Source organism: Sorex fumeus, unplaced genomic scaffold (assembly GCF_029834395.1).
Source record: "Sorex fumeus unplaced genomic scaffold, SorFum_2.1 ptg000006l, whole genome shotgun sequence".
In the NCBI taxonomy this organism is placed as follows: domain Eukaryota; kingdom Metazoa; phylum Chordata; class Mammalia; order Eulipotyphla; family Soricidae; genus Sorex; species Sorex fumeus.
Window position 1 is genome coordinate 67,559,511 of NW_026606063.1, and position 25,260 is coordinate 67,584,770.

A 25,260-nucleotide genomic window follows, 5' to 3' on the forward strand; every position below is an offset into this window, starting at 1 on the left:
AGAGTCAGTTGAGGGAAAATGACATCACAGGAGGGGGAATGGAAATAGGTGAGAGTATAGAGGCACCAGGGACCCCCATCTGCTCACACAGGCATCCCACCCAGGAGTGGCCTGTTGGACAATAGGAGAGAGGGGGCCCTGCTGATGGGAGGAGGGCCTCAGGGGAAGTTATTCTTGGTGTTGACTTTCAATCTCCAGCCTCTCAGAGTGTGAGAATCCTGTGTGTATGGTGTCAGCCCCATCCTGTGTGTTCGTGTGAGGGAGCCTGAGATGATATTCACACACTGGTATCCTCTGAGCAGGATCTACCTCAGGGGCACCTCATGGAAGTATGTTGAATGGAGGGGGTGGGGAACTTCGCTACTCTCTTCATCCTCAACACTTTTCTGTTCTGATTGCTGAGGAAAAGAGCCTTAGTGTTTATCCTTGGTTTATTGTAGAAGGAGTGGTTAACTTGTTTGTTCTCTGATTAGAAAATTCTGACTGAATGAATGAATTTCCAGGTATTAATATAGGGGGTGTCCTCTTTGCTTGCCCACTTAGATGTCAGCGGGGTCACTGTGTGGCCCTCCTCCAGCCTCCCTGACTCACTGCCTCACCCCATACATTTCTTGATTTATTAATTATTATTATATGTAAATGATGGTTTTTGTATCTATGGTCTAAGAATAAATTTGTTTATGTGTACTATTTTATGTAATGTGTGATTAAGCACAATAAAGTCTTTGCCTTAATAAAATAAAATCACCTCACAAGGAATATACAATTGATCACAGTGACTGTGTTTACTGCTTCTAAGACACTTGAAACTCTAGAGTAAATATAAGTGTCTGAAATTCATTATCTTCAGAAGTCCTTATTAGTTTTATATTTTATGCAGTAGTAAGTCAATAAAAACCATTTTGCAAAAATATTGAGTCTCTTTAGATTTTATTTACTACAAAGGGTAACTTTAGTGTGTTTTGACATCTATAAATCAAATTTTAACCAATTTTAATAGAAAAAGTCCAAATCTACATTCCACATTTTTGTTTTCTCTCTGCTAAACCCATGTACACAGCTCAAAGTCTTGGAAAATCTGGTACCAGCTTCTATGCAGATGCACCTCAGTCAGGTACTTGTTACTTTTTGGCCACCGGTCTCTGATTTCTCAGAGTCCTGAGCTCTGGATTCCTCTGAGAAAGGGAACATGAGTGACTCATGTGGACATACCTGTGATCCTGAAACTCTCCATGACTATTGAACAGCAGCAGAAATCTGGAGAATTTCCACAATCTATCTCATATATCATTCACATTAATGTATGTATCAAAGTTGATTGTGGTAGCGAAAGTGAATAATACTCTGATCTTTTGTTCTGGTCATGTTAGTGGAATATACTGTGTAAAACATCATAATAATATGGTCAAACATAATGAAATGAAATGATTCAGACTAAAGTAAAATTAATATCTTAGGCCCAGAACTTGAGACCTAGCATCACCACCAACGACAACAAAAAGCACAATTGGCACTACATCAATGTGTTTCACTCCTAGTGATGAGGACAGACATAACCAGACATGGTCCATAGCTATTGGGCCCAGAACATCCTTAGGGTGCAATAGCTGTGGGACTCCAAGCTGGTCTGGATCGTTCTGGAAGGAAGCATGGAGATGGGTTGACAGGTCTGTCCCTCGGGTCAGGTACCCTCTGCTTCCCGACCTCCCCCACTGCTCACCTGTCATTTCACCTGCAGCTTCCTGATGCTCCTAAAATTCTTTCTGAAATGACATTCACGGTATCTCATGAGGATCATAGCACCTGGTCCTTAGCTCCTGGTGAAGAAACATTGACACACATCTGTGTCATGCACAGTTAGACTGAGAAATGTTTCATCTTAACCACTACCATATAGGCTAAGTGAATGTTTCCGCTACTTTTCATAGACTAGAAGAAACAGGAGTCACTTTGCTCAAGAGAGAGACTCCTTCCTGGAGGTCTTTTCACACTAATGCACCCACCCGTGTATTTGCATGCTGTCCCCAGGGCAGGGTCTATATTGGGCAGTCTCACATAAGAGTCAGCTCTGTCTTGCTTTCAGCTATCAGGTATCCACAGATCAACTCTCAAAATGAGACTCCCTGCTCAGTTTCTGGGTCTGCTGATGTTGTGCATCCCAGGTAAGAGGAGCAGGAAGAAGAGAAAGAATGGGTTCAGGAGGGGGTTTGGGAACTTACTGGTATCCTTGTGTGTTCTGTGTGTCAGACTGTTTTAGAGAGAAACATCAGGAAAGTGGAGATGGCCCACAGAAGGTGTAGAGGCTGTTTCTCCATCCCTAAGGTCTCTTCACTGGGATGACATCCTTCTGGTATAGGAGTATAAATCATTCAAGTAATGACTTTAGTAGTAAACAATATTTTACCAAAAATAAATTACAGAATGGAAGCAATAAAATTGACCTGTGATGCTTGAATGAAACCTAACAATTTAAAAAATCATTTTTCCAGGATCCAGAAGTGATGTTGTGATGACCCAGAGTCCACTCTCCCTGTCCATCGTCAAGGGAGAACCAACGTCCATCTCCTGCACGTCTAGTAAGAGCATCGTAAATAGTAAAGGAACCTTTCTGAACTGGTTCCATCAGAAGCCAGGCCAACCTCCAAGGCAACTGTTCTATCAAGTTTCTAAACGACAGCCTGGGGTCCCAGACAGGTTCAGTGCCAGTGGGTCAGAGACAAAATTCACTCTTCAGATTAGCAGGGTGGAGCCTGAGGATACTGGCGTTTACTACTGCATGCAAGGTTCATGGTTACCTCACACAGTGATACAGCCCCGAACATAAACCTCCCCACATGACCATCCCAGATGGCCACACTTGTTCTTGCTGATGTGCAGACAGCAGAATATCTGAGTTAGTGAGAGGAAGGCGTTGGGGATCTCAGGGGAGGAGGCTGCAGCTGTGAGTCTGGACCCTGAGAGACCCTGCTGTACTGCAGACACCCCACATTAGGGCCTGGTCAGAGGCACAGTCCTGTCCTGGCAGGGCAGCAGGTATGCAGAGCTCTGTGAGCTGTGAATGACCAGTTTTAGTGAACTCACAGCTGATGAGCAACCCCACTTCACCCTCCCAGTTTTGCCCACATTTGTAAGGGATATATTACCATCTAGAATCAGATTATTGACACAACATTTTCTATATTTTAAGGCATAATGGAATTTACTGTGAAATGTACATTTTTACAGAAAAGGGCTTCATGTGGGTCAAAGAGAGTACAACAGGTAAGGTGCTTGTCCTGTATGTGGTCAACACATTTTCCATCCTTGGAACCCCTTATTTTTCCTTCCAGGAGTGATCCTAAGCCTGAAATAAGTCCTGAATACTGCCAAGTGTGGCCTCTAACTAACAAATAAAAAACTCACAAACAAAAATAACAAATTAAAAATGAACAAATGAATAACCTAACTAACAAACAAAAATACTAACAAACCAAAAAAGTAGATTCATGTCTCCCCCCCCATCCCAGGCCACCCTTCCCAGACCCTCTCACCCTCTCCAACCTGCACCTCCAGGGCTTCTCCTCTGCGTCCCTGAAGGAGACTCCATTGTGTCAGCTCCGACTCCCTGTCCTGACCTCACAAGGTCAAGTTCATTCTGCTCACACATGGGTCCCGGTGCCTTCAGAGTGGAGCCCTCATCCTCCTCATTCCTGCCACAATCACCCTTATTCCAAAGGCTTAGGATCACTTCTGACTCTTTTCTGTGGATTTCTGTGAAGTTTCCTCTTGTTGAGTGGGGTCCTGAGAAGCAGAATATAGAGTAGGGGTTTCTCTGACACTCTCTCACTGGGACAGACACAGTCCTCTGGGAGCTCAACCCTTGTAGTGAGAGGGACAATGGGAAAGGCAGGGAAACTTTCTCACTAAGGTCCCTTAAGGAACTGGCAATGAACTGAGCATGGTTTTGTCCAGGGACCAGGCTGACCCTGAGCCTTCATGCTGCTCCTGACAGACAAGTCATCTTGTCCTGTCCCTGAGCTCAGTTCTAGAGAGTACCTTTTCCTCTAGATCCTGTCCAATACCTGCTCAGTCCCAAGATTCTAGAACCCTCATGTCACTCTGATCCCAGAGCTGTGTCCAGCTCCCAGTGACTCACAGAAGCCCCTGTGTGGGGACCTTTCCTACATGCTGGACTGGGTGGCAACTAGGTTAGAGGGCTGGGCACAGTATTGGTTTTAAACCTTTGTAAAATTTGTATAAAATCAAAACCGTACATCACAACAGCTATCAATTTCACATGTAGTCAAACAGAAATAAATTAACACCAGCCTCTGTCTTACTCCCAAAGAAACTTCCAATGAATTTTCAGTAATTGTCAAGCAAAAAAGTCATTCATCGTCAAATGTAGAGCGCTGTAGGAACAGGCAGCACAATTTATTGCAAATATCACATGGTGGGGCAAAGTTTACATTTGTTTCATTGTGTTTGTTCTCCATCTCTCTAATACAGTGTAACATGCAGACCCCAAAGAAGCCTACCGCTTCTTTTTCTGTGTCCCTAAAAGTGAGGCTATCCATGTCAGAACTGGTAGTACCTCATATCAGAGCAGCTTACAATTATCCACCATGTGATATATCCACGTCGGTCTCTGACACCCAGAACAATGACAGCATGGACAAAATGTGATAATTGATTGGCAGCCTGGTTTTTCCTGGTGTTGCTTACTGCTTCCTTAAAACATATTATTAGCTGGGAAATTGTCTACTACAGTGTTGAATAGTGTATAGAACAAGACATGACTGCATTAAAGACATGGCTGCAGAGTCTCAAATTATACTAAACTGAAATATAAAATAGCTTCTGGGTTGAGCTAGTTGTTTCTAATCTTTTCCACTACTATCATTTGTAGAGGCAGTCATACATTGGAAAATACAGCACCACCTTTGACCAAAATTGCTCTAGGACCAAGCATGTTACTGACCTAGAAAACATGTTTCTCGTGTTTGAGGCCCTGGGTTTGAATCCTTACACACCATGAAAGCACTCTAGAACGGCAATGGTTGAATTTTTACTTTTGGTCTCTCAGGAAGCCATAGAAACAATCCTTATGAGTCAGTATAGAGCTCTAGGTCAGGAGGGCTCCTCAATGTTGCATCCACTGTAGTTCTCAGAACTGATCGGGGTTGTCCTGGAAGGAGGAATGAGGCTGCATTAGCCACTCTAGAGAGGACCCAGGAGCCCTCTGCTCTCTGCCATCCCACCCCCACGTGTTCCATTATCCTTACAGGCTCCTCGTTGTCTCTAGGACCCTCCTGCCTTTTCAAAATAACATCTGTGACATGTCCTGGCATCACATTCCCTATTACTTGCCTATTTGTGCCTGAATTCTCCTCTAAACTCAGGTCTCCTTCAATATGACAGTAAGAATTGGAAATGTTCACTCAGGATAAGAACTGGGTATTGAAAGCAGGTAAAGGGATATGCATGATAACTTTTCATTATCTGTGTTGCAAACCATATTGCCCAAAGAGAAAGAGAGAGAGGAGAGAAAGAGAGAGAGAGAAATGATTGTCATAGAAGCAGGGTGGGGTTGGGGGTCAGGAGGAAAAATTAAAAAGAGGGGAAAAATTCTGATCACCTGTTAGTCATTTCTCCTCTACTAGCTGACCATTTTATGAGGAACATGAACACTTTTTTTTCTCACATTGTTGTGTGAAACTTCCCCTTTAGGGAAAAGTCCAGGGTCTAAACAGTTCCCTGAGTAAAGCAGTTTAGATTCAAAAGTACATAACTAGGCACACAAATATGTACCCAAACAGCATAATTATACCTGAAAATGATATATTAAACTGTTTATTGTCTTTGGGTTGTAGTGGGCACCATAGGCAAAGGAGAAAGAGAAAGAGAGAGAGATAGACAGAGACAGAGACAGACAGACAGACAGCGGACAGATAAACAGAAACAGAGGCAGAGGAAAAACAGAGAGACAGAGATGCAGAGAGAGTCTTCCGACTTTATGCTTGAAGGTTCCTGCTGATTGGCTCTGAGACAGTCCAGCCTCTGCTCTTCATTGAATGTGGAATTCTCACTCACTGTCCATTCTCACTCAGTGTCTCTGTCAAGCAATGGCTCGCATGTTGGGACCCAGGTTGAGGATGACATTACATTGGATATGTGGCTTCCTGTGAGCTCCCTGGGAGTGCCCAGGCCACACTAAATCTTGCACAGCCCTGGCATTATGTGTGCTTGTTTATCACATGTGTGTCTGTTTGTTTCATTGACAATGATGGATCAAGGTTGAAACTGACAGTCTGGTTGACTTTATTGAGGTACATATTTGTATACTCCGGCTTACTGACAGACTTTACAGTATCTGTTCCAAAGACGTAGGGAAAGTCTCTCTAAATTGCAGCAGCACTGAGATCACCATCAGCTGAAACCTACTAGAAAACATGGAATGCAGATCTGGCCTCATGGGAAATACCCTGGATCACAGTGCCTGAGCTTCCCAGGCCTTGACTCTCTCTGAAGGAATGTAAAACTACAGAAATCATTGTTACCTTAGGAAACTCCACATTATTGATATTTTCCCACTTTTTTTGGCCAAAGATCTGCATTCCATGTTTTGTTTTCCACTTTCCCTAAGCACAGACCAACCACTCAGAGCCTTTGCCAGACTGGTCCTGGCCTCTGGGCAGGAAGCCCCTGGATCATGGAGTTGCTGTTCCCTGAGTCCTCCAGACCCTGGACTCTGGCTCCAGCTGAGAACGGGAATGTGGGGGCTCAGGGGCAGGTGCCTATGACCCGGGCACTGAGATGAGACCTTGGCTCAGTTTGTGCAGTGTCACAGCCCTGCCTGCTCTAGCATATCAATGGCACTAGCAAGACCTTGGGGACGCAATCAATACAGAGACAGCCTGGAGATCAGTCTCCATGTCTGAGTTCTAGTGCAGCCTGTGGACCCAACATCCAGTTTCCCTCAGGACTCAACAGAGTCTCCATACATGTCCAACAGCAGCAGAAACCTGGGAAGTTCCCAGAGATCTGCCAAGTGTAGCATCCTCACTGACACTTTTATCACACATAATTGGCTGAGGGATCAGGAATAACTAATGGACCCTGTTGTCCAGCCAATTTGTCTAGATTTTACTGCATAAATCCTCACAATTAATGTAGAAATTCCCAATAGTGTGGAAAGTATTAAATTGGACTAAACTAATATTTTTCAGGCTGGAGCGATAGCACAGCAGGTAGGGCGTTCGCCTTACAAGCAGCCAACATGGCCGACCCGAGTTCGATTCCTCCGCCCCTCTCGGAGAGCCCGGCAAGCTACCGAGAGTATTCGACATGCCAGACACAGTAACAACAAAGTCTCCAATGGAGACGTTACTGGGCCCGCTCGAGCAAATCGACGATCAACGGGAGGGGCCTTTACTTTACCTTTACCAAACTAATATTTTTATTACATTTAAAAATCAGCTATTATTTTCACGTGATATATTTCAAGTATCAAAGTCCATATGTGGGCACTGCTATTCACAAAGCACAATTTTATAATGCTAAAAATAGTCTAGTGCCAGAAATTCACATGATGTGGACCACGTTTCACAAGCCTGAGGCCCCAGTTCATTAGCACATCTAAAAATTAAAATATTGCTATTGGGCACTAATGGTTTGATCATTCCATTTGGTTTCTAAAGCAGCTAAGGGCACAGTCATCATCCTATGGACACAGCCAGCATATCCATAGGCTGATGGCCCAGAGGCCTCCTCACTGGTGTCGAATCTATGGGTCTCTGATCTGGTCTGATGGTTCTAGGAGTAGACTTGAGGCTGGGTTGAGAAGTCTACATCAGGGGTCAGGTGCCCTCTTCTCCCTGACAATTTGCCCATGTTCCCCTGTCATTTCCTCCTCCTTCCTGAAAATCTTTGTGAAATTACATCCATGTCATGTGAGAATGAAAGAAACTAGCCCTTAACTCCTGGTGACACATGTACTGCCTGAATTCCTGTCCCCTCTTAGTCGTTACTTCTCAACTATGTGAGCAGTTTATTTAGACAGGGAGTCATTTTTGTTCCTACTAATGGAACTGATAATATATATTGCAATATTTATTTCAAACATTTATTAAAAAATTAATCTCTAACAGCAACACTGGCACAAGTATCTGAAATCATTTCAGCTGTTGTATCAGAAAACAGCCACTAGATGGGGGACAGAACCCAGAACTGACAAGGCGGAGAGCCTGGATCTTACAAGTGCTGGGACAATAACAACTGAGTTACTGTCAGGGGCAGCGGGTCCTGTGGGTGTGAGGATAAATGTACAAAAATAGACCTCAGTGGCTGAGATTTACACAAAAAAAGGCCAGGCTCTCTTCAGTGGGGGCACAAGTCCAGTCTAATTTGTCTGCCTGAGGACATGGAGTTTACTACTGCATGTAGTTAATGAAGTTTCCATCCACAGTGATACAGCCCCGAAACAAACCTCCTACATGGCCTGGAACAGATGCCACACGTGTTCTTTGCTGTTGATCAGACAGTAACAGTGAGTTTCATATTCTAAGTGAGAGGAAGGTATTGGGGGCCTCAGGGGAGAAGGCAGCAGCTGTGGGCTCTGGACCATGAGAGCCCCTGCTGTACTGCAGACATGCCCTTCATGATCCCGGACAGGGTGGTAGGTATACCAGAGGACTTAGCATATTATTGATTAAAGATAAAATCATACATTAGAGTAACTACCAATTTCATATGTAGCCAGGCATAAATTGACAGCCTAATCGCATTCTTAGTTCCAAAGAAACACCCAGTAAGTGTTCAGTAATCATGTTGGAAGAAAGTCATTCATCGTCAAGCAAAGGCAACTCTCTTAGCAATCTCAAAACGGGCAGCACATATGACTGCAAAGACTAGAGGGTGGACAAACTTTACAATTGTTTCTGTATGCATTTTCTACAACTCTTTAATGCTTTACAAATTACAGACACCCCCAAAAAGCATGCAGCTTCTTTCTCCAATACCGCAAGGGAAACGGACTCTGTTCCCTATAGGAAGGAACACATATGAGGGCAGGTTACAATTACCCCCTGCTTGATTCATCCATGTCTGTCACTGACACCCCAGATTGGTGACAGGAGCAGAGGACCTACTCTGTGATTAACAATTGGCAGCCTGGTAATCCTGGTGTTATTTATTACTTCCTACAAACACTTTGTTAGCTGGTAAATAAACTACAACAGAGTCGTACAGTGTATGACAAGAGGCATGGCTGCATTTAAGACACAACTGCATAGTTTATTATTATAATGATGTCAGAAGTAAAGCTACTACCAAGTTGTTCTAGTTGCATTTCAAGTCTCTCCTACAGAATAATTTGTAGAGAAAATCACACATTGGAAAAGCACAAGCCAAAAATCACTCTAGGACCAAGCATGTAACTTCGATATATAAAAAATGTGTTTCCTATGTATAAAGCTCTGGGTTTGAATTATAACACACCAAAAAAAGCATTTTGGGTCAAAAATTGTTGAATTATACCCTGGTTTTCTCATAGAGTCATAGGAACAAACTTCATCAGTCTTGGTCTAGAGTTCAAGGTCAGGAAGGCTCCTCAGTGGTGCAACCACTGAGGTTCTCAGAGCTGGTATGGACTATTCTGGATGAGGAATGAGGCTTTATCAGACACTCTAGAGAAGAGCCAGGAGCCCTCTGCTTTCTGCCATCCCATCCCCACATGTGCCATTATCCTTACAGGCTCCTACTTGTCTCTGAAATCCTTCTGCTTTTTCCAAAACAATACCCATGACATCTCCTGGTTTTATAACACCTGGGGTGTACCTATGTGTGACTCAGTGTCCTTGTGAATTCCTGAACACCTGTTTGTCTTTTTTTCCAAACACCTGGGAAAAGTCTCTCTGGATGCCCCTGCATCATAGAGACCACCAACACCAGCACTTGAAACCTATTAAGTTGCTGTGTGACAGTTGCCCAGTAGATGGCAGACAGACCCCATAAGTGACAAGCGAGGGACACTGCATCTTAGAAAAACTGAGAGGGTACCATGTCAGGATGGATGCGGATTCTATAGGCGTGGTGGGAAAGTATGAAAGCTGCTAGAGTCTAAGTTGCAGCGACATTTTCATCCTTTTCTGACATTGGGATAAAAGCGATTTTGTCATTGTTGGTGGGAAATGTACACTAGTGAAGGGTTGACTGTTGAACCATTCTTTTATTGGAACATGGTCATGAACAAATGATTTTGTAATTGTGCATTTCATGGTGATTCAATAAATAAATACATAAATAAATAAATAAATAAAAGTCACAGAAGTTCTGTCCTGCCTGTCTTCTATGGAGTGTTCTGATTCCATTTTAATTGCTCATTATTGGAGATGCAACTTTAGCGTCACTTACAGTAAAATGAGGTCACATAAGGGAATTAGGTGAAAGTGTAGAGAATCCAGGGAACCCCCTCTGTCACCACAGCACCCACTCAGTAATGATCTGTTGGATAGGAGGGAGAGGGGCTCCTGCTGACAGAAGGAGGTTCTAACCAAAAGTGACCTTGTGGGATCTTAACCTTTCCTCTCTCGACTCCCAGAGTGTGAGAATCTTGTGTGTGTGGTGTGAGTCCCCAGCCTGTGTGTTCCTGTGAGGGAGCCTGAGCTGATCCTTCACACCCGGCACCCTCTGTGCAGGGTCTGCCTCAGGGAAATATCACAGTAGTGGTGAGAGAAGGGGAGGATAGGGAAAGGAGTTTTTCTCTTTTCTTCATCTTTACCACTTGCTTTTATGCTTTCTGAGAAAAAGAAATTTAGTATTCATCCTTGGCTTATTGACTAAAAGAACAACATGGCCTTTGACATAAAAACTGTTGAATATTTTGTTTGCTGATCAGAAAGTGCATGAGGATTCACGCGCCGTGATCCAGAGACTCTTGAATAAATATTGAAAGAGATCAACAAGTTTCAGAGATTCTTCTGGATCCAATGTAAAACTGAGTCATCAGGGTATATATGTGGGTTTTGAGACTGAGCTCTAGGCTTTCACAGAGTTTGGGTGGTCTACCTCCCCTGTTCTCCCTGTATTTCTGGAGGCCCTAGTAGTCACTCACATGACCCAAAACTGCCACCCAGTTAAATATTTAACTGCAACTGTATCATCCCATTACAAATTTTTGACTTCCTGGAGCAACATCTCAACTCCACAACACTGATAAACCAGGAGTAGCACACCAGATTGGGTGTGAGGTAATATAGAAAACAGCCAACCTCAATTAGCAAAATGTAAACACAGAAGGTTTTATATGTCACAGTTTCATAGTGATCTCTTATCAAGGGTTTAATGGCTGCATGGTGAGATACAAAAATCTTGACTAATTTTCTTTTTTTCTTTTTAATGTAGGAGTACTGCTATTTGTTTAGCCACTAGTTTAGCTGCTTGAATTGGGCATGAACTCCACCTTACTTTTTTTCTATTTTTTATAATTTTATTTATCGAATCACCATGAGAGCAATTACAAAGCTTTTGGGTTTAAGTCTTGGTCATACGATGAAACACCCATACCTTCACCAGTGCCCTTTCTCAACCACCAAAAAAACCAGTATACTCCTATCCCACACCCTCCCCGTACCCGTGGGGTAGATGATTTCCACATTACTCTCTCTCTTCTTTGATTATATTCAATATTTTGACACCAGACCCACCATTATTAATTGGGATTTTACCCCAACACTCAGATCTGCTGAAAAGGGAACACTAGACAATTTGTTTTCTATTGCTGGTTATGAATAACATATTGTGTCTGGCCACAGTAGTGACCGCGTGATTTTGGAATTTTGAAATTTTAACAGTTAAATCCGGAGGGATTTCTGCCCAAACCTGCTGGATTCCAAGATTTGTTCCTGAGTCTCTGGGATCATGGCCGTTAAACAGCTTGATCATGAGCCGGAGAGCATATTCATGGGTGGGGACTCCGGGTCTCATTGGGACGGGGAGGAAAGGGCCGGCTCCATCCCCATCCCATGAGGCCTCACATATCTCATCACTGCAGGCCCAAACCTGACTGTCTAGTGACCTCTGGTCACCCGGCTGCCACGGAGAACAGGCCAAGGCATGAAACCTATTCCCACCTGTGGTGGCCCAGTGCCAGTAACCTGCTGCAGAAACCAGACGCATTTCTGCCAAAAGCCATTGGGTTTCAAGATTTGTTTCTGAGTCTCTGGAATCACGGCCATTAAGAAGCTTGATCAGGAGCCAGAGAGGCCATTTGTGGGGTGTGACTTGGGATCTCATTGAGGTGGGGAGGAAAAGTGCTGGCTCCACCCTCATCCCATGAGGCCCTGCGTGTCTCATCACTGCGGGCCCAAACCTGACTGTCCAATGGCCTCTGGAAGATGGCAGCCACAGAGCCTCCTAGGAGGAGGAGGCAGAGGGACAGCACCCTTTCACCCCTGGGTTGGCCTGGTGACAGTAACCTACTGCGTGGTCTGCATGCATTTCTGCCAAAAGCCGTTGGGTTTTGAGATTTGTTTCTGAGTCTCTGGGATCATGGCCATTAAGCAGCTTGATCAGAAACCAGAGAGGCCGTTCATGGGTGGCAACACCGGGTCTCATTGGGACAGGGAGGAAAGGGCTGGGTCCACTCCCGTCCCATGATGCCCCACGTGTCTCATCACTGTGGGTCCAAACCTGAGTGTCCAGTGGCCTCTGGAGGATGATGGGCACCAGGCCGCTAGGGGCAACAGGTCAAGGCATGAAACCTGTTTCCACCTGGGTGGCCTGGCGCCAGTAACCTACTGCAGGGACCGGACACATTTCTGCCAAAAGATGTTGGGTTTTGAGATTTGTTTCTGAGTCTCTGGGATCATGGCCATTAAGCAGTTCAATCAGGAACCAGAGAGGCCATGCCTCCAATTATATAGCTGAGCTGGAGGTGGTTTGTGCGGGTGTCTCCCACATACCTAACATTTGGCAGTTTACTTTCTTGGTAAACTTTGTCCCAAGTTGTTGGGATCTGGCCAATGACACAGCAGCAATTTGAGGATATCTGGAAGTCTGACGGTGCCATCAGGCTGCTGATGCACTCACCTCACAGGTACAGATTGTCCTGCTGGCGGTACTATCACAAATCAAATCACAAATCATCCTGTTATTCGTCGATTGCCTCGAGCAGGCCCCAGTAACATCTCCTTCATCCTAGCCCTGAGATTATATTCAAGGCTCTTTAGGAGAATGAGACCCATCATTGTTACTGGTATTTGACATATTGGGTACGCCACGGGGAGTTTGCCAGACTCTGCCGTGTGGGCAGGCTACATTTGGTAGCCTGCCAGTTTGTCAAAGTAGGAATGAGATGTCATAATAAGATGTTGCGCGGCCGCATTTGCGGCCGCGCGGTTCCAGGAGCTCGTTTTTATAGTCTCTGAGTCTTGAGTCTTGTCCGCTGATGGGATTACACGGCGCCAGGGGGCACTATACCCCCAACTAACTTTCATCTAAGAGAACTTTTTTGATGTTTTTAGCAAATAATTTAAAAACAAGCTATATAAAATGAATTACTGAATGAATTCTGTGTGGTCAGGATGAAAGGGTTCTTGGAAAATTGAAAATAATGGTGGGAGGATGATGCAGTGGTGGTGGGAATGGTGTTGGAATATAGAATGTATGTAAGAAATAATCATAAACAACTTTACAAACCACAGATTTTGTATAAAGTATAAGGGGAACACATCAGAAGACATTGAACATCAGATAGAAGTTCATTCTAATAATTTCTAAGTATTAATGTAGGGATGATCCTGTTTGCTTGTACAATAGGATGTCAGTATGGGCCCCTTCCCGCCTTTCTGATTCTTTCTGGGAAGGTATCCCTGTCACCTTCCGGGCCTCACAGAGTGTGAGGAGCATCTCATCCTGAGATAAGCCCAAGCCAGTGAGTAGAGAAAGTACAGGGGTTGTGGTTCATGTCGCAATCCACCCAGGTGATTCATAGCACCACAGTTTCCCGGAGTGTCTATGGGGAATTCCTGGAAGTCTCTGAGTATCACCTGGGTGACCTTGGCAGGCACAGGCATGGGGGGTGTACCCTGGTGGTCTCCAGCACAATAACCCCCGAAAAGCTGTAAGTCATCAACTTTACACTGAACTGGTTGGCTCAGTCGGCCAAGGATTGCCTGAGAAGACAAAATGCACTAGTAGTATTGGTAAGCTGCTACTGCACCACACCCAAGTAGAGAAAAGTACTTTATAAGGGGTCAAAGTGATAGTACAGCAGGTAAGATGCTTATCTCGTATGTGATCAACCCATGTTGCTTCCCTGGGATCCGATACTGTTTCATTCGAGAGTTTTCTCAAAGCAGGAAGAAGCCCTGACCGTTGCCTGGTGTGGCTCCAAAGCAATAAAACAAAGTTCAAATGTAGAACAGGTACTGAGTTGCACCAGTTGTATTTCATATCTCTCCACTATATTTACTATAGATACAGTCAGACATTGGAAAAACAGGAGCACCATCTCAAGATCAAAATCACTCTATGTCCAGACATGTAACTGACATTTTTCCCATGTTTGAGGCCGTGGGTTTGAATCCTAACACACCAAGGAAGCATTATGTGTCAACAGTGGATGAGTAGTTACTTTTGGTCTCTTGTGAAGTCATGGAAACAATCTTATGAGTCTTGGTCTAGAGCGAATGGCCCTTAGACCTTCTAAATGACGCATCCAATGGTGCATCAGAGCTAGGGTAGGTTATCCTAGAGGAGGAATGAGGGTGTATTAACCACTCTAGAGAGGATCCAGGAGCCCTCTGCTCTCTGACGTCCTGCCCCCACCTTTACCATTATTCTTACAGGCTCCTCCTCATCTCTGGACCCTCCTCCATTTCCCAAAGTAACATCCATTACATGTCTTGGAATCATAGCACCTAGCGCTTATCTACCTGTGATGAACATCTCCTCTCTACCCTGATTACCTGGTCACCATTTCTTCTTAAATAGTTGACCATTTCTTTAGGAACATAAACCACTTTTTTCCTACATGGTCTTGTTGGACATTTTCCCCTGTGATAAACCCCAAGTTCGTGATAGTCTATGGGAAAAACAATTTGGGACTGAGAATATGTAAACATGCACCAGAAGTGTAGCCAAAGGAAATATAAATACACCAATAAAAGGCTAAAATAAAAGTGTAGGGTCTTATAGAGGGCATCCGAGACAAGAATATGATCAGAAAGTGTCCAGACTTTGTACTGTAAGGTGCCTGCTGATTGTCTCTGTGGGACACCCCAGCCTCTGCCCCTCATGCACCCACTGAATGTGGATGGGCTCACCAACTGTCCTAATGTCCTTGCCAACTTAAACACTGACTCACCTATTGGTACCTATTAGTAGGGAGCGACATTACATTGAATAAACGCCTTCCTGTGAGTTCAGTGGGGCTACTCTGGCCACCCTAAATATTGTACAGTCCTTCTATGTGTGTTTGTTTGTCTCATTCTCTGTGACTGACTCCAAAGGACAGAGGTTGAAGCTGAAAAATCGATTGGATTTATGAGGTACATTTCCACATAGTCTGACTTGGGTACTGACTTTATAGTCTCTGCTCCGAAGACTTAGGGAAAGTCTGGCTGAATCTTCTAACAGCACAGGGACCACAAGCACCTGAAGCCTATTAAAGTTGATGTATTTCACAGAGGCCACCAGATGGCAGACTGACCCCAGAAGTGACAAGAGAGTCCCTGAATCTCAGAAATACTGAGAGTCACAGGCCTGTGGTTAACAGGGAAAGGGGCTCTGTGGTGTGGTGGGAAAGTATGAAACCTTTAGAATCTGAGTTGGAGCGAGATTTTCACCCTTTTCTTGCTTTGGGGATAGAAGTCCTGTCCTACCTTTCTGCTGTGGACTACTTTAATGCCCCAACCAGTTTCACAATGGGAGATAGAGTCGTAGAGTCACTTAAAGTAGAATGAGGTCACAGGAGGGCACAGGTGGGAGAATAGAGACACCAGGGATCCCACTCTGTATCCACACACCCAGGAGAAGCCTATGAGGACAAGGGGAGGGAGGGGCTCCCGCTGACAGGAGGAGAGTCTCTGGGGTAGTGACCCTGAGGGACCCTGACCCTCCTCTCCAGCCTCCCAATGTATGAGAATCCCGGGTGTGTGGTGTGAAACCCCAGCCTGTGTGTTCCTGGGAGGGAGCCTGAGCTGATGCTTTATACCCAAGCACACTCTGATCAGGGTCAGCCTCATGAGGACATCATGGAAGTGGTGGAGGACTTGGCCTTCTCTTTATCCTCACCCCTTTTTTGCTGCTCTAATTTCTGTGGGAAAAGGCCTCAGAATTTAGTTCGGGCTTAAAAGCTAAAAGTCCAACATTGCCTTGGAGATGGAGCTGTTGGCTCTTTTGTTACTGATCAGAAAATGCATCAGACTAAATGAATTAATTTCCAGGGGTTAATGTTTGGGTTGTCCTGTTTCCTTGTCCACTGAGATGTCAGGTAGGGCACTGTGTGACCCTTCTCCAGCTTCCCTGACTGTTTCTAGGAAGGGGTCCCTGTCACCCGCAGGACCAGACAGCATGAGGAGCATCTCATCCTGAGATCAGCCTAAGCCAGGGCTGCAGAAAAAGTACATGGTTTGAGGGTTATGCTTTTAATTCAACCAGATGATTCCTGGAAGCTCAATTTCCCCGATTTTCAATGGGGGCATTGCTAGAGGTTTCTAGGACCACCTGGCCAACCTTGGTAGACAGGCATGGGGGGATTGCCTAGATGTCATTAGCGCAATTAGCCTCAAACAGCTACAAGTACTCAACTCTTAGCATTGAACTGTTTGGCTCAACCGCCCAAGAATTGCCGAGAGTGGCCAACACCCAGCCCTGCACTGGCAGGAACTTCTGCACATCTCAGATACACAGACAAAATCAGTATTTGTTCCTAGGTTACTTTTTATTAGTTTCTACCCTGCTGCTCTGTTAGGATTGGGACAATGAACGCAGACACATGGCTCTCTCACCACCACCAGGAAAGTGCTGCAGGGTCACAAACACCCCCTCGGGTCAGTCACCTCACACCCTCAGAACCTATGCTGAAGCTTCTGTGGACTTGGGGTCTCCAATAGCAACATGACAGGGAGACAGCTCTGAAATCTCACTCTCTCTTCTCCTCCAAACCCCTTCCACACACCCCCACCCTATCTCCTCGAATCCATGATAGAGCCTGAATATGTAGGTTCTTGGAACTTCTGTTTTGGACTCTCTGACCCCAGGTCATCCTGCATCACACAGGCTGTGGTGGCTGCAGAGTTAAGCCCAGGTTTCTCTTACATGCTGCCATTGCTGACCCCGTGTTCTGACCGACTCCATGAATCCCTGACAGGATCCTTGTTGGTAAGTGCGTACAGGGAGCAGTTAATAATATAGGAATTGGATACAAACTCCCTCAGAGGGGCAACAAGATCCATTTGGAACAATATCCTGCTACAGGAAGAGCAATGGTGGCAGGGTGGGAAGATCTTTCCTAATCAAGTCAGGTGTGATGCAGCACATGGCCCTGGGGGGTCCTGCCCTGAGCCCTGCAGAAGGGGAGCCCCTGGAGAGTCTCCTGTCTGACAGAAGAACTCGGGGAGGCCCCAGTCACTGGCTGAACACTGGAACGGAAACCGTCTCCTCTAAACTCCATGATCACTGCCGGGCTTCCCTGGGACCTGCCGCTTCCTGGGGAACATTCCAGACCCTCCCAGGATACTCAGTACTTCAGCATGGGTATGTCCTCCTAAACTAGTGTTTCATGAGGGTCTGGTTTGGCCTATTGGGTGCTGAATTCGGTTGTGGGACCATAGGACTGTGTAGGGAGAGCTGGGTTTGCAGTTCCAGGGACAGCCTCCCGAATGAAAGAACAGTGATATTGATGTTGTGGTGGGATGGCAATCTTAGGAACCCAGATGCTGACTCATGCAGCACAGCTCTCTGCCCCAGGCCAAAGTGATAGTTCTCCTTGTGTGGTTCTATCTTCATTCCATACTGACTTCCCACCTGTTTGGCACCCTGCACCCCATAGAGGTGTTTGTCTACTGTCTGTCAATCACATAAACTATGATGATGTTCTCATATGCTCTCGGTACTGTTATCAGTTCAATCTTCTTAAGACACTTGGTTTTATATGTGGAATCTGAGAGCCTCTGTGTCTCTGGCGCAACAGGAGTTTCAAGCAAGGGACTTACCTGTGAAGGGACAGAGGAAATTCAATGAGAACTTGATCAAGGTGGACTGTCTCAGCCACCGCATCTGAACACATGCTCAGGGGAAGAGGATGAGGATAGGAAGAGAGTTCAAGGAGGCCAAGGAATTTTCAGGTCTGTGTCATAAATTAGACCTGGGAAAGGAACAAGTTGTGTGACAAGGTAAAATCCCACAATAGTCTGAGGTGGAAGTAATGGGATCATATCACAGGTGAAAATGTTTGGAGGGATGAGCAGGAGAATGGTTTGGCCTATTCAATATTTTCTATCTCAGCAAAAAGTATGAATCAAGACCCCAAAATTTTGTAAAAGTTTTTCCACTCATTGCATTTCTGTCTGCTAATAATAACAATTTCTCAAACAAAATCACTTGATCACTTGATCACTTGATCACTTCCCATTAATTGTCAATTTGCTCGAGCAGGCGCCAGTAACGTCTCCATTTGTCCCTGTCACGTGCTAATATACCCAATGGCGTCTGTTCGCTCTAGGAACACGAAGAGCCTCAAACCGATCGTTCATGATCTTGATGAAGAAGTATGACCATCTAGTAGGTGGGCGGCCATGCGGTCTTTTGACATCCCGTGGAATCCAGTCGGTAACAGCTCTAGTACAGCGGGTCGTCTTTAAATCTCATTATGTGACCAGCCCATCTGATTTTTGACACCTTGGCAAACAAGACAGCGTCCCTGATTCTTAATCATTGGTGGAGGTCGGAACTCCAGATTCTTTCTCTCTTTTGAGTGAAATGTGATATTCCAAGCAAAGCTCTTTCAATTCCTATTTGGGAGACCTGAATAGCTAGCGTTCTCATTCTGTTTGCTTAGGGCCCAGGTCTCTGAGACATATATTAATGCGAAAAGAACAGTTGAAACAAAGAGATGTGCCCAGAGCCAGAGTTTCTTCATCCTCTTAGCTATTTCTTCGAAACTCTTGAAGGCATTCCAAGCCGCTCTCTTCCTCCTGTGCAGCTCAGGTGCCATGTCATTGGTCATGTTGACATCTCGACCTAGGTACACATAGCTGTTGCATTCGGAGAAGGTTGTTCCGTTAGGAGCAAATGGGGTGTCAGGACCGAGGCTGTTTCTCATAAACATTGTCTTCGTAAGATTCAGCTGTAGTTCGACCTTTCCACACTCACGGTCAAAGTCGGCCAGCATTTGTGCCGCTTGGCTAATGTTTGGTGTTATTAGAACAATGTCATCAGCAAAGCGGAGGTGGTGTAGTTGCCGACCGTCTATCTTCACTCCTATTCCTTCCCATTCCAGTTGTCGCATGATGTTCTCGAGGGTGGCACTGAAGAGTTTCGGTGAAATGGTATCACCCTGCCGATCCCCTCTCTTGACATCAATGATTAGTTCTTTGTAGAATGGTGAGATCCTGGTAGTGAATCCGTAATACAGCTCATGAAGGATCTTGATGTATTGAGCTTGAGTGCCCTAATTGGCTAGGGCTTCAATGACCACTTCCATTTCAACAGAATCAAAGGCCTTCTTTAAATCGATGAACTTTAGACAGAGCAGCATCTTGAACTCCCGAGAAACTTCAATGAGCTTGGTTATCGTGTGGATATGGTTGATGGTGCTGAATCCTTTGCGGAACCCGGCTTGTCACATGGTTGTCCTTCATCTAGTGTTCTGCTAATCCTCTATTCAGGATGACTCGAGTGAACAACTTGTAGATGACAGACAATAGGCAGATCGGGCAATAGTTGCCAATGTCGTGGACGTCTCCCTTTTGTACAGTAGTACAGTCCTGCTGGTTTTCCACTGGGACAGAACCTTGCATTCAGACAGGTAGCATGTGAAGAGTCAAACCAGCATATTGATGAGTACTGACGGCAGGTTCTTCAGGTGTTCAGTTCTGACCTTGTCTGGGCCGGGTGCTGTTCGTTTCTTTACTGACGAAATGGTGTATCAGATTTCAGAAGGGAGAACATTGGGAACTGGGAACGACATATGCATCCTATGGAATTTGGTATGCTAGCAAGTGGACATGGCTATCAAAGAGATTTGAGTAGAAGTCATGGATAATCTTCTCCATTGCAGTTCTGTAAGATGTGATAGATCCATCAGGACATCGGAGGGCAATCATCTTGGTCTTGTAGTTGGCGAAGGACAGGCGGGCGTTACGAATACTTTTCCCGGCTTCTGCCGCATCTACCAGCACTTCTGCTCTTCTCTCTTTGAGATCTTACTTGATCGCATCTCTGCACTGCTTTGCGAGCTCAGATGTTCGCTTGCGGTTGCCTGAGGCATGCGCCAAACCACATTGGAGAATAAGCTCAAGAGTTTTCGAAGACAGGCCTTTTTTTTTTGTGGCTATCTCTCTCTTGGCGTTCCTTGCACATTCATGGAGGTGCTGAACCAGTCGATCGTATTCCTCGTCAATGTTGTCAACAATGGCATCTTCTCATATTGCCGCAATAGTGCCAAAGAGCTCCCAGTTGGTGGTCGTTCTGGGAGTTCTCTTTTTAAACTTTGCAGCCATTTCTCCCCACTCTGTGAAGTAGAATTTTGCACGAAGGAGATGGTGATCTGATCCCGTTTGGAATTTTGGAACAACAGCGACATGGGTCAGGCAAAACCATCGATTGAATATGATGTGGTCTATTTCGTTGTGGAATCGTCCACTGGGAGACTCCCATGTCCAATGTTTAGATTCAGCCTTCTGGAATCTTGAGTTTCCATGAATGGTCTTGGTCAGCATGATGAACTTAGACAGTCTCTCACCCTGTTCGTTCCATTCTAGACCATGTGTCCCAATGTGAATTTCATCACCTGATCTTCTTGGTCTTATCTTGGCATTAAAATCACCCACAATGATCTTGTAGAAGGTGTGGTCTTCTTTATAGAACTTCTCCAGCTCCACGTAGAACTTCTCAATTTTTTCTTCATTATAATTGGATGTTGGTGTAGGCAACGAGGATAGAAACTGCCGGCAGTGAGCCACATCTATTCAAATGTAGACATCTGAATCAGATTGCTAGGCATTCGAATGAATCAATGCTCATGGCCAAGTTTGTGTTGACAAGGACACCGACGCTCCAACACCTCTTTTATCACATGATCCGAGGAACAATTCTTCTCCAGTGTCGAAAACGGGGCGATGAGATTGGTGCCTTCTTGTCTCGGTAAGAGCAGTGATGTCTACTTGATCTTTTGCACTTGTACCATCAGGTCCTCGATGGATGCATCTGATGCTAGCGTACATGCATTGAAAGTACAGACGATCATTTTTGTCTTCCTTCGTTGTGGCAGCCTTGTTAGGCCTTGAGATTTTATTGGCCTCTCCTTTCTCATCCTTCTCAATGCTGCCATTTTGGTGATGCCTTCAGGGTCAGGGGAATGAGACCCATTGTAATTACTGGTTTTGGCATATCGAATACACAACAGATAGCTTGCAAGGCTCTGCCGTGCGGGCGGAATACTCTCTGTAGCTTGCCAGGCTTTCCGAGAGGGATAGAAGCTTTTGGGGCGACCTCTAATCGCCCTTGTAGGTGTTACCAGATTTGAACCTTATCAAATATGGTACGGCAATTCTGGAAGATGGGTATTTTGTGTCTTATAATGTGTCCGGAAAGCGTCCTGGAGTGTGGAGGCGGCTGGGTAGTGGAGATAGTGGAGGTCTGCCAGTGAGGTATTTATCTGATCCAGTAGGGGTAGGGTGGGTCTTCTGTGTGCAATCCAATCCCTGGGTCTCTGGTGGTTGGTGAAAGCAGACAGGGCAGAGTAGGGTGGGGCTCCTGATTTTAATCCCTTTGTCACCTGTGGTTGGTGGGAGCAAGCAGAGAATCTCTGTCCCTGGGTCCATTGAGCCTGGAGTCCAAGGTCTCAGAGTTCTGCTTATCTTGTTCTGTGGGGCTTCAGTCGTGTGTGAGTCTCGGCGGGAGCGGCCGTGTGGTTTCAGAAGCATCCTGGAGTGTGGCAGCGGCTGGGTAGTGGAGGTAGTGGTAGCTTCTCCTTAAACAAAATAATACCGGTAAGTGGTGAAGGAGACTGACACCTCATATGAGCTGGGGTCCACATATGAGCCCAGGCCCTACATGTCCCAGAGCACCTGCAGAGTAAAGCCTGACAGTTTCTGACACTGCAGAACCACAATAGCTTTGCATCCATAGGCCCCAGAATTGAATTGCTCATCCCGAATAACTGAGTTATGTTCAAGGTGACTGTTGGGTACTCTGAGCACTGAAAGAGAGTCTCCACCCCAGCAAAAGAAAATTAAAAACATAAAATTTTAAGCCCTTCCAAAGCACAATTTTATATATATGTATAAAATATATGTATAAAATATATATATGTATACACATATATATTTTATACATATATATATAAATATATAAAAATATATAAAATATTTATGTATATATGTATACATATATATAAATATATATATAAAATCATATAAAATATTTATATATGTATACATATATATATACATATGTATATATATGTATATACATATATATAGGTATTCCAGATCAAAAATAAAATCTCTTTATATCAAGCATATCCACAGCTGTGAATTAAAGGAGTCTGTACAATTCTTGAGAGTGTCAGTAATGGTGTAGTGTGACAGAGACTGGCCCTGGGGCAGAGAGAGCTAAAAACTATGTCCTGACTCTCAGGAGAACAGGGACCCACCCTTCTGTGCTCACACTGGGGCCCTCCTGGGACTGGGGGATGAGCCTGCTCTCTGTGGGCAAATTCTGCTTCCCCACAGGGACCTGCACCCCTGACTTCCCTGCAGCTGGGCTGGTCCCCACACACACCCTCCCCCCTCTGCCTGCCCAGCCTGCCCAGCCCCCTCTCATTTGCAAGTCCTCAGAGTCCATGCCTGGACACTCAATAACAGTCTGTGTCACCCTGCAGGGTCAGTGTCTGTCACACCCAGAGTGGACATGAGGGCCCCTGTGCAGCTCTTCAGCTTCCTGCTGCTCTGGCTCCAGGGTAAGTAGGGAAATGTGGGTTTATATGAATTTAAACTGCCTGGCTCTTCAGAGAAATTACCTCACTTATGATTCATGATAATGATGTCCACTTATATTTTTATCTCAGGTACCATGTGTGATATCCAGATGAGCCAGCCTCCATCCGTTTCTGCATCTCTGGGAGAGAAAGTCACCATCACCTGCAAGACCAGTCAGAGCATTGGCAGTGCTTTTTCCTGGTATCAGCAGAAACCAGGAAAAGTTCCCAGGCTCCTGATCTATGCTGCAACCTTTTTACAACCAGGCGTCCCTTCCCGGTACAGTGGCAGTGGATCTGGGGCAGTTTTCACTCTCACCATCAGCAGCCTGGAGCCTGAAGATGTTGCCACTTATTACTGTCAACATTTTTATAATCTCCCTCTCACCGTGATACACATCAGAACATAAACCCGCAGAGATGGGCTGTGTGAGGCTGGGCTGACCCAGCTGCTCCTCTTGGTGTCTCCCCCGCTGAGGGTGTGTCAGGTGCAGCCAGGCTGTGCAATGATGGACAGTTCTGTCACATGTCGAAGAATCATCTTAGGCTTCATAATGCGCCTTGTTATCCCAGCAGCTCAGACATGACAACAGATCTGTTGATTGAATTTATAGAGATAGATGATTTTTCTGAAGTAAGTGGGTGACATTGTCATTCAGAGTTCATATGTGCTGGCCCAATCACTCCAGGAAGCCTAGAAACCATGTTTTAAAAGACATTATTTAATAATAACTTTTATTTCCACCCCATTTGTGAGGACACATGAGCAGCTTCATAGCCTCACACTGAGGGCGTCTTTCAGGTTGCATCCTCCCCTGCCATGACATCCTGTTTGATGTGGGACCGAGGGAGAGACTGCATCTCACCAGGGGACAAACCCTTACAATTCTGTGGTGTGTGTTGAGTGTGGGACTGGGGGGATGAGATCTACTCCCTTGTCTTAGGAATTTTGATCCTGAAATCTTAATGGGAAATAAAACAATTTCAGTGACTGTTATACTATCCTAGATACCCTTGAAGTTGTAAAGGGGAGTTGTAAAGTTGAAGTTTCAAGGTGGAGGAGTGCAGAGAATTCAGGCAAGTAAGAGAAAATATAGAAAATGAAAATGTCAATCCCCTATACTTAGCCCAAAGTTTTATATCAAGGCCTCATGGGAGATACCCTGGATCACAGTGCCTGAGCTGCCCTGCATGGTCAAACCTTGATACACTCAGAGGGAATGTATATCTAAGGAAATCATTGTTTCTAGGAAACTCCACATTATTGTTGATATTCACCCACTCTTGTAGGCCAAAAGTCCACCATTTATTTATCTAACAATACTGATTTTCCTCGGATTGAATCCCTAGTGATGCTGGTGGGATCCATGGTGACTCACATGAAATGGGGAGGAGAATGATGTTCACTTTCTTTCTTTTTTTTTTTTTTTAATTTTTATTAGTGAAACACCATGAGGTACAGTTATAGACTTACAAATTTTTGTGCTTGGATTTCGGTCATACCATGATCAAATACCCATCCCTCCACCAGTGCCCATTTTCCACCACCAAGGATAATATCCCTCCCCCCCCCCCCAATTCCCCCCATCCCCCCCCTGCCACTGTGGCAGGGAATTTCCTTTTGTTTTCTCTCTCATTTTGGTTGTTGTGATCAGCAAAAGAGGCATTGAGTGGCAAACATGTTCAGTCCAGTCTACTTTCAACCTGCATATCCCCTCCTGGTAGGATCCTCCAAACACCCTCCATTTGGTGCTCCCTTCTCTATCTGAACTGTCCTTTCCCCTAGAATACCCGGCTGGCCTCTTAGCTATGGAGTAATCCTCCTGGTGTTGATCTCAGCTATTCTTGGGTATTAATCTCATATTTTGTTATTTTATATCCCCCAGATGAATGCAATCTTTCTATGTCTATCCCTCTCTTTCTGACTCATTTCGCTTAGCATGATACTTTCCATATTGTACCACTTGTATGTAAAGTTCATGACTTTATCTTTTCTAAGAGCTACATAGTACTCCATTGTGTAGATATACCAAAGTTTCTTTAACCAGTCATCTGTTCTTGGGCACTCAGGTTTC

The 25,260-nt window shown here is 45.0% G+C and overlaps 1 gene segment (V, D, J or C); it reads left to right on the plus strand.

Moving 5' to 3' along the window:
• The first annotated feature begins 1,050 nt into the window (after positions 1-1,050).
• On the plus strand, positions 1,051-23,595 carry LOC130037486 (immunoglobulin kappa variable 1-39-like). The segment is given in 3 exon segments: positions 1,051-1,114; positions 2,490-2,576; positions 23,276-23,595. Coding segments are annotated over 3 exon segments (471 nt in total).
• The last annotated feature ends 1,665 nt before the right edge of the window (positions 23,596-25,260 follow it).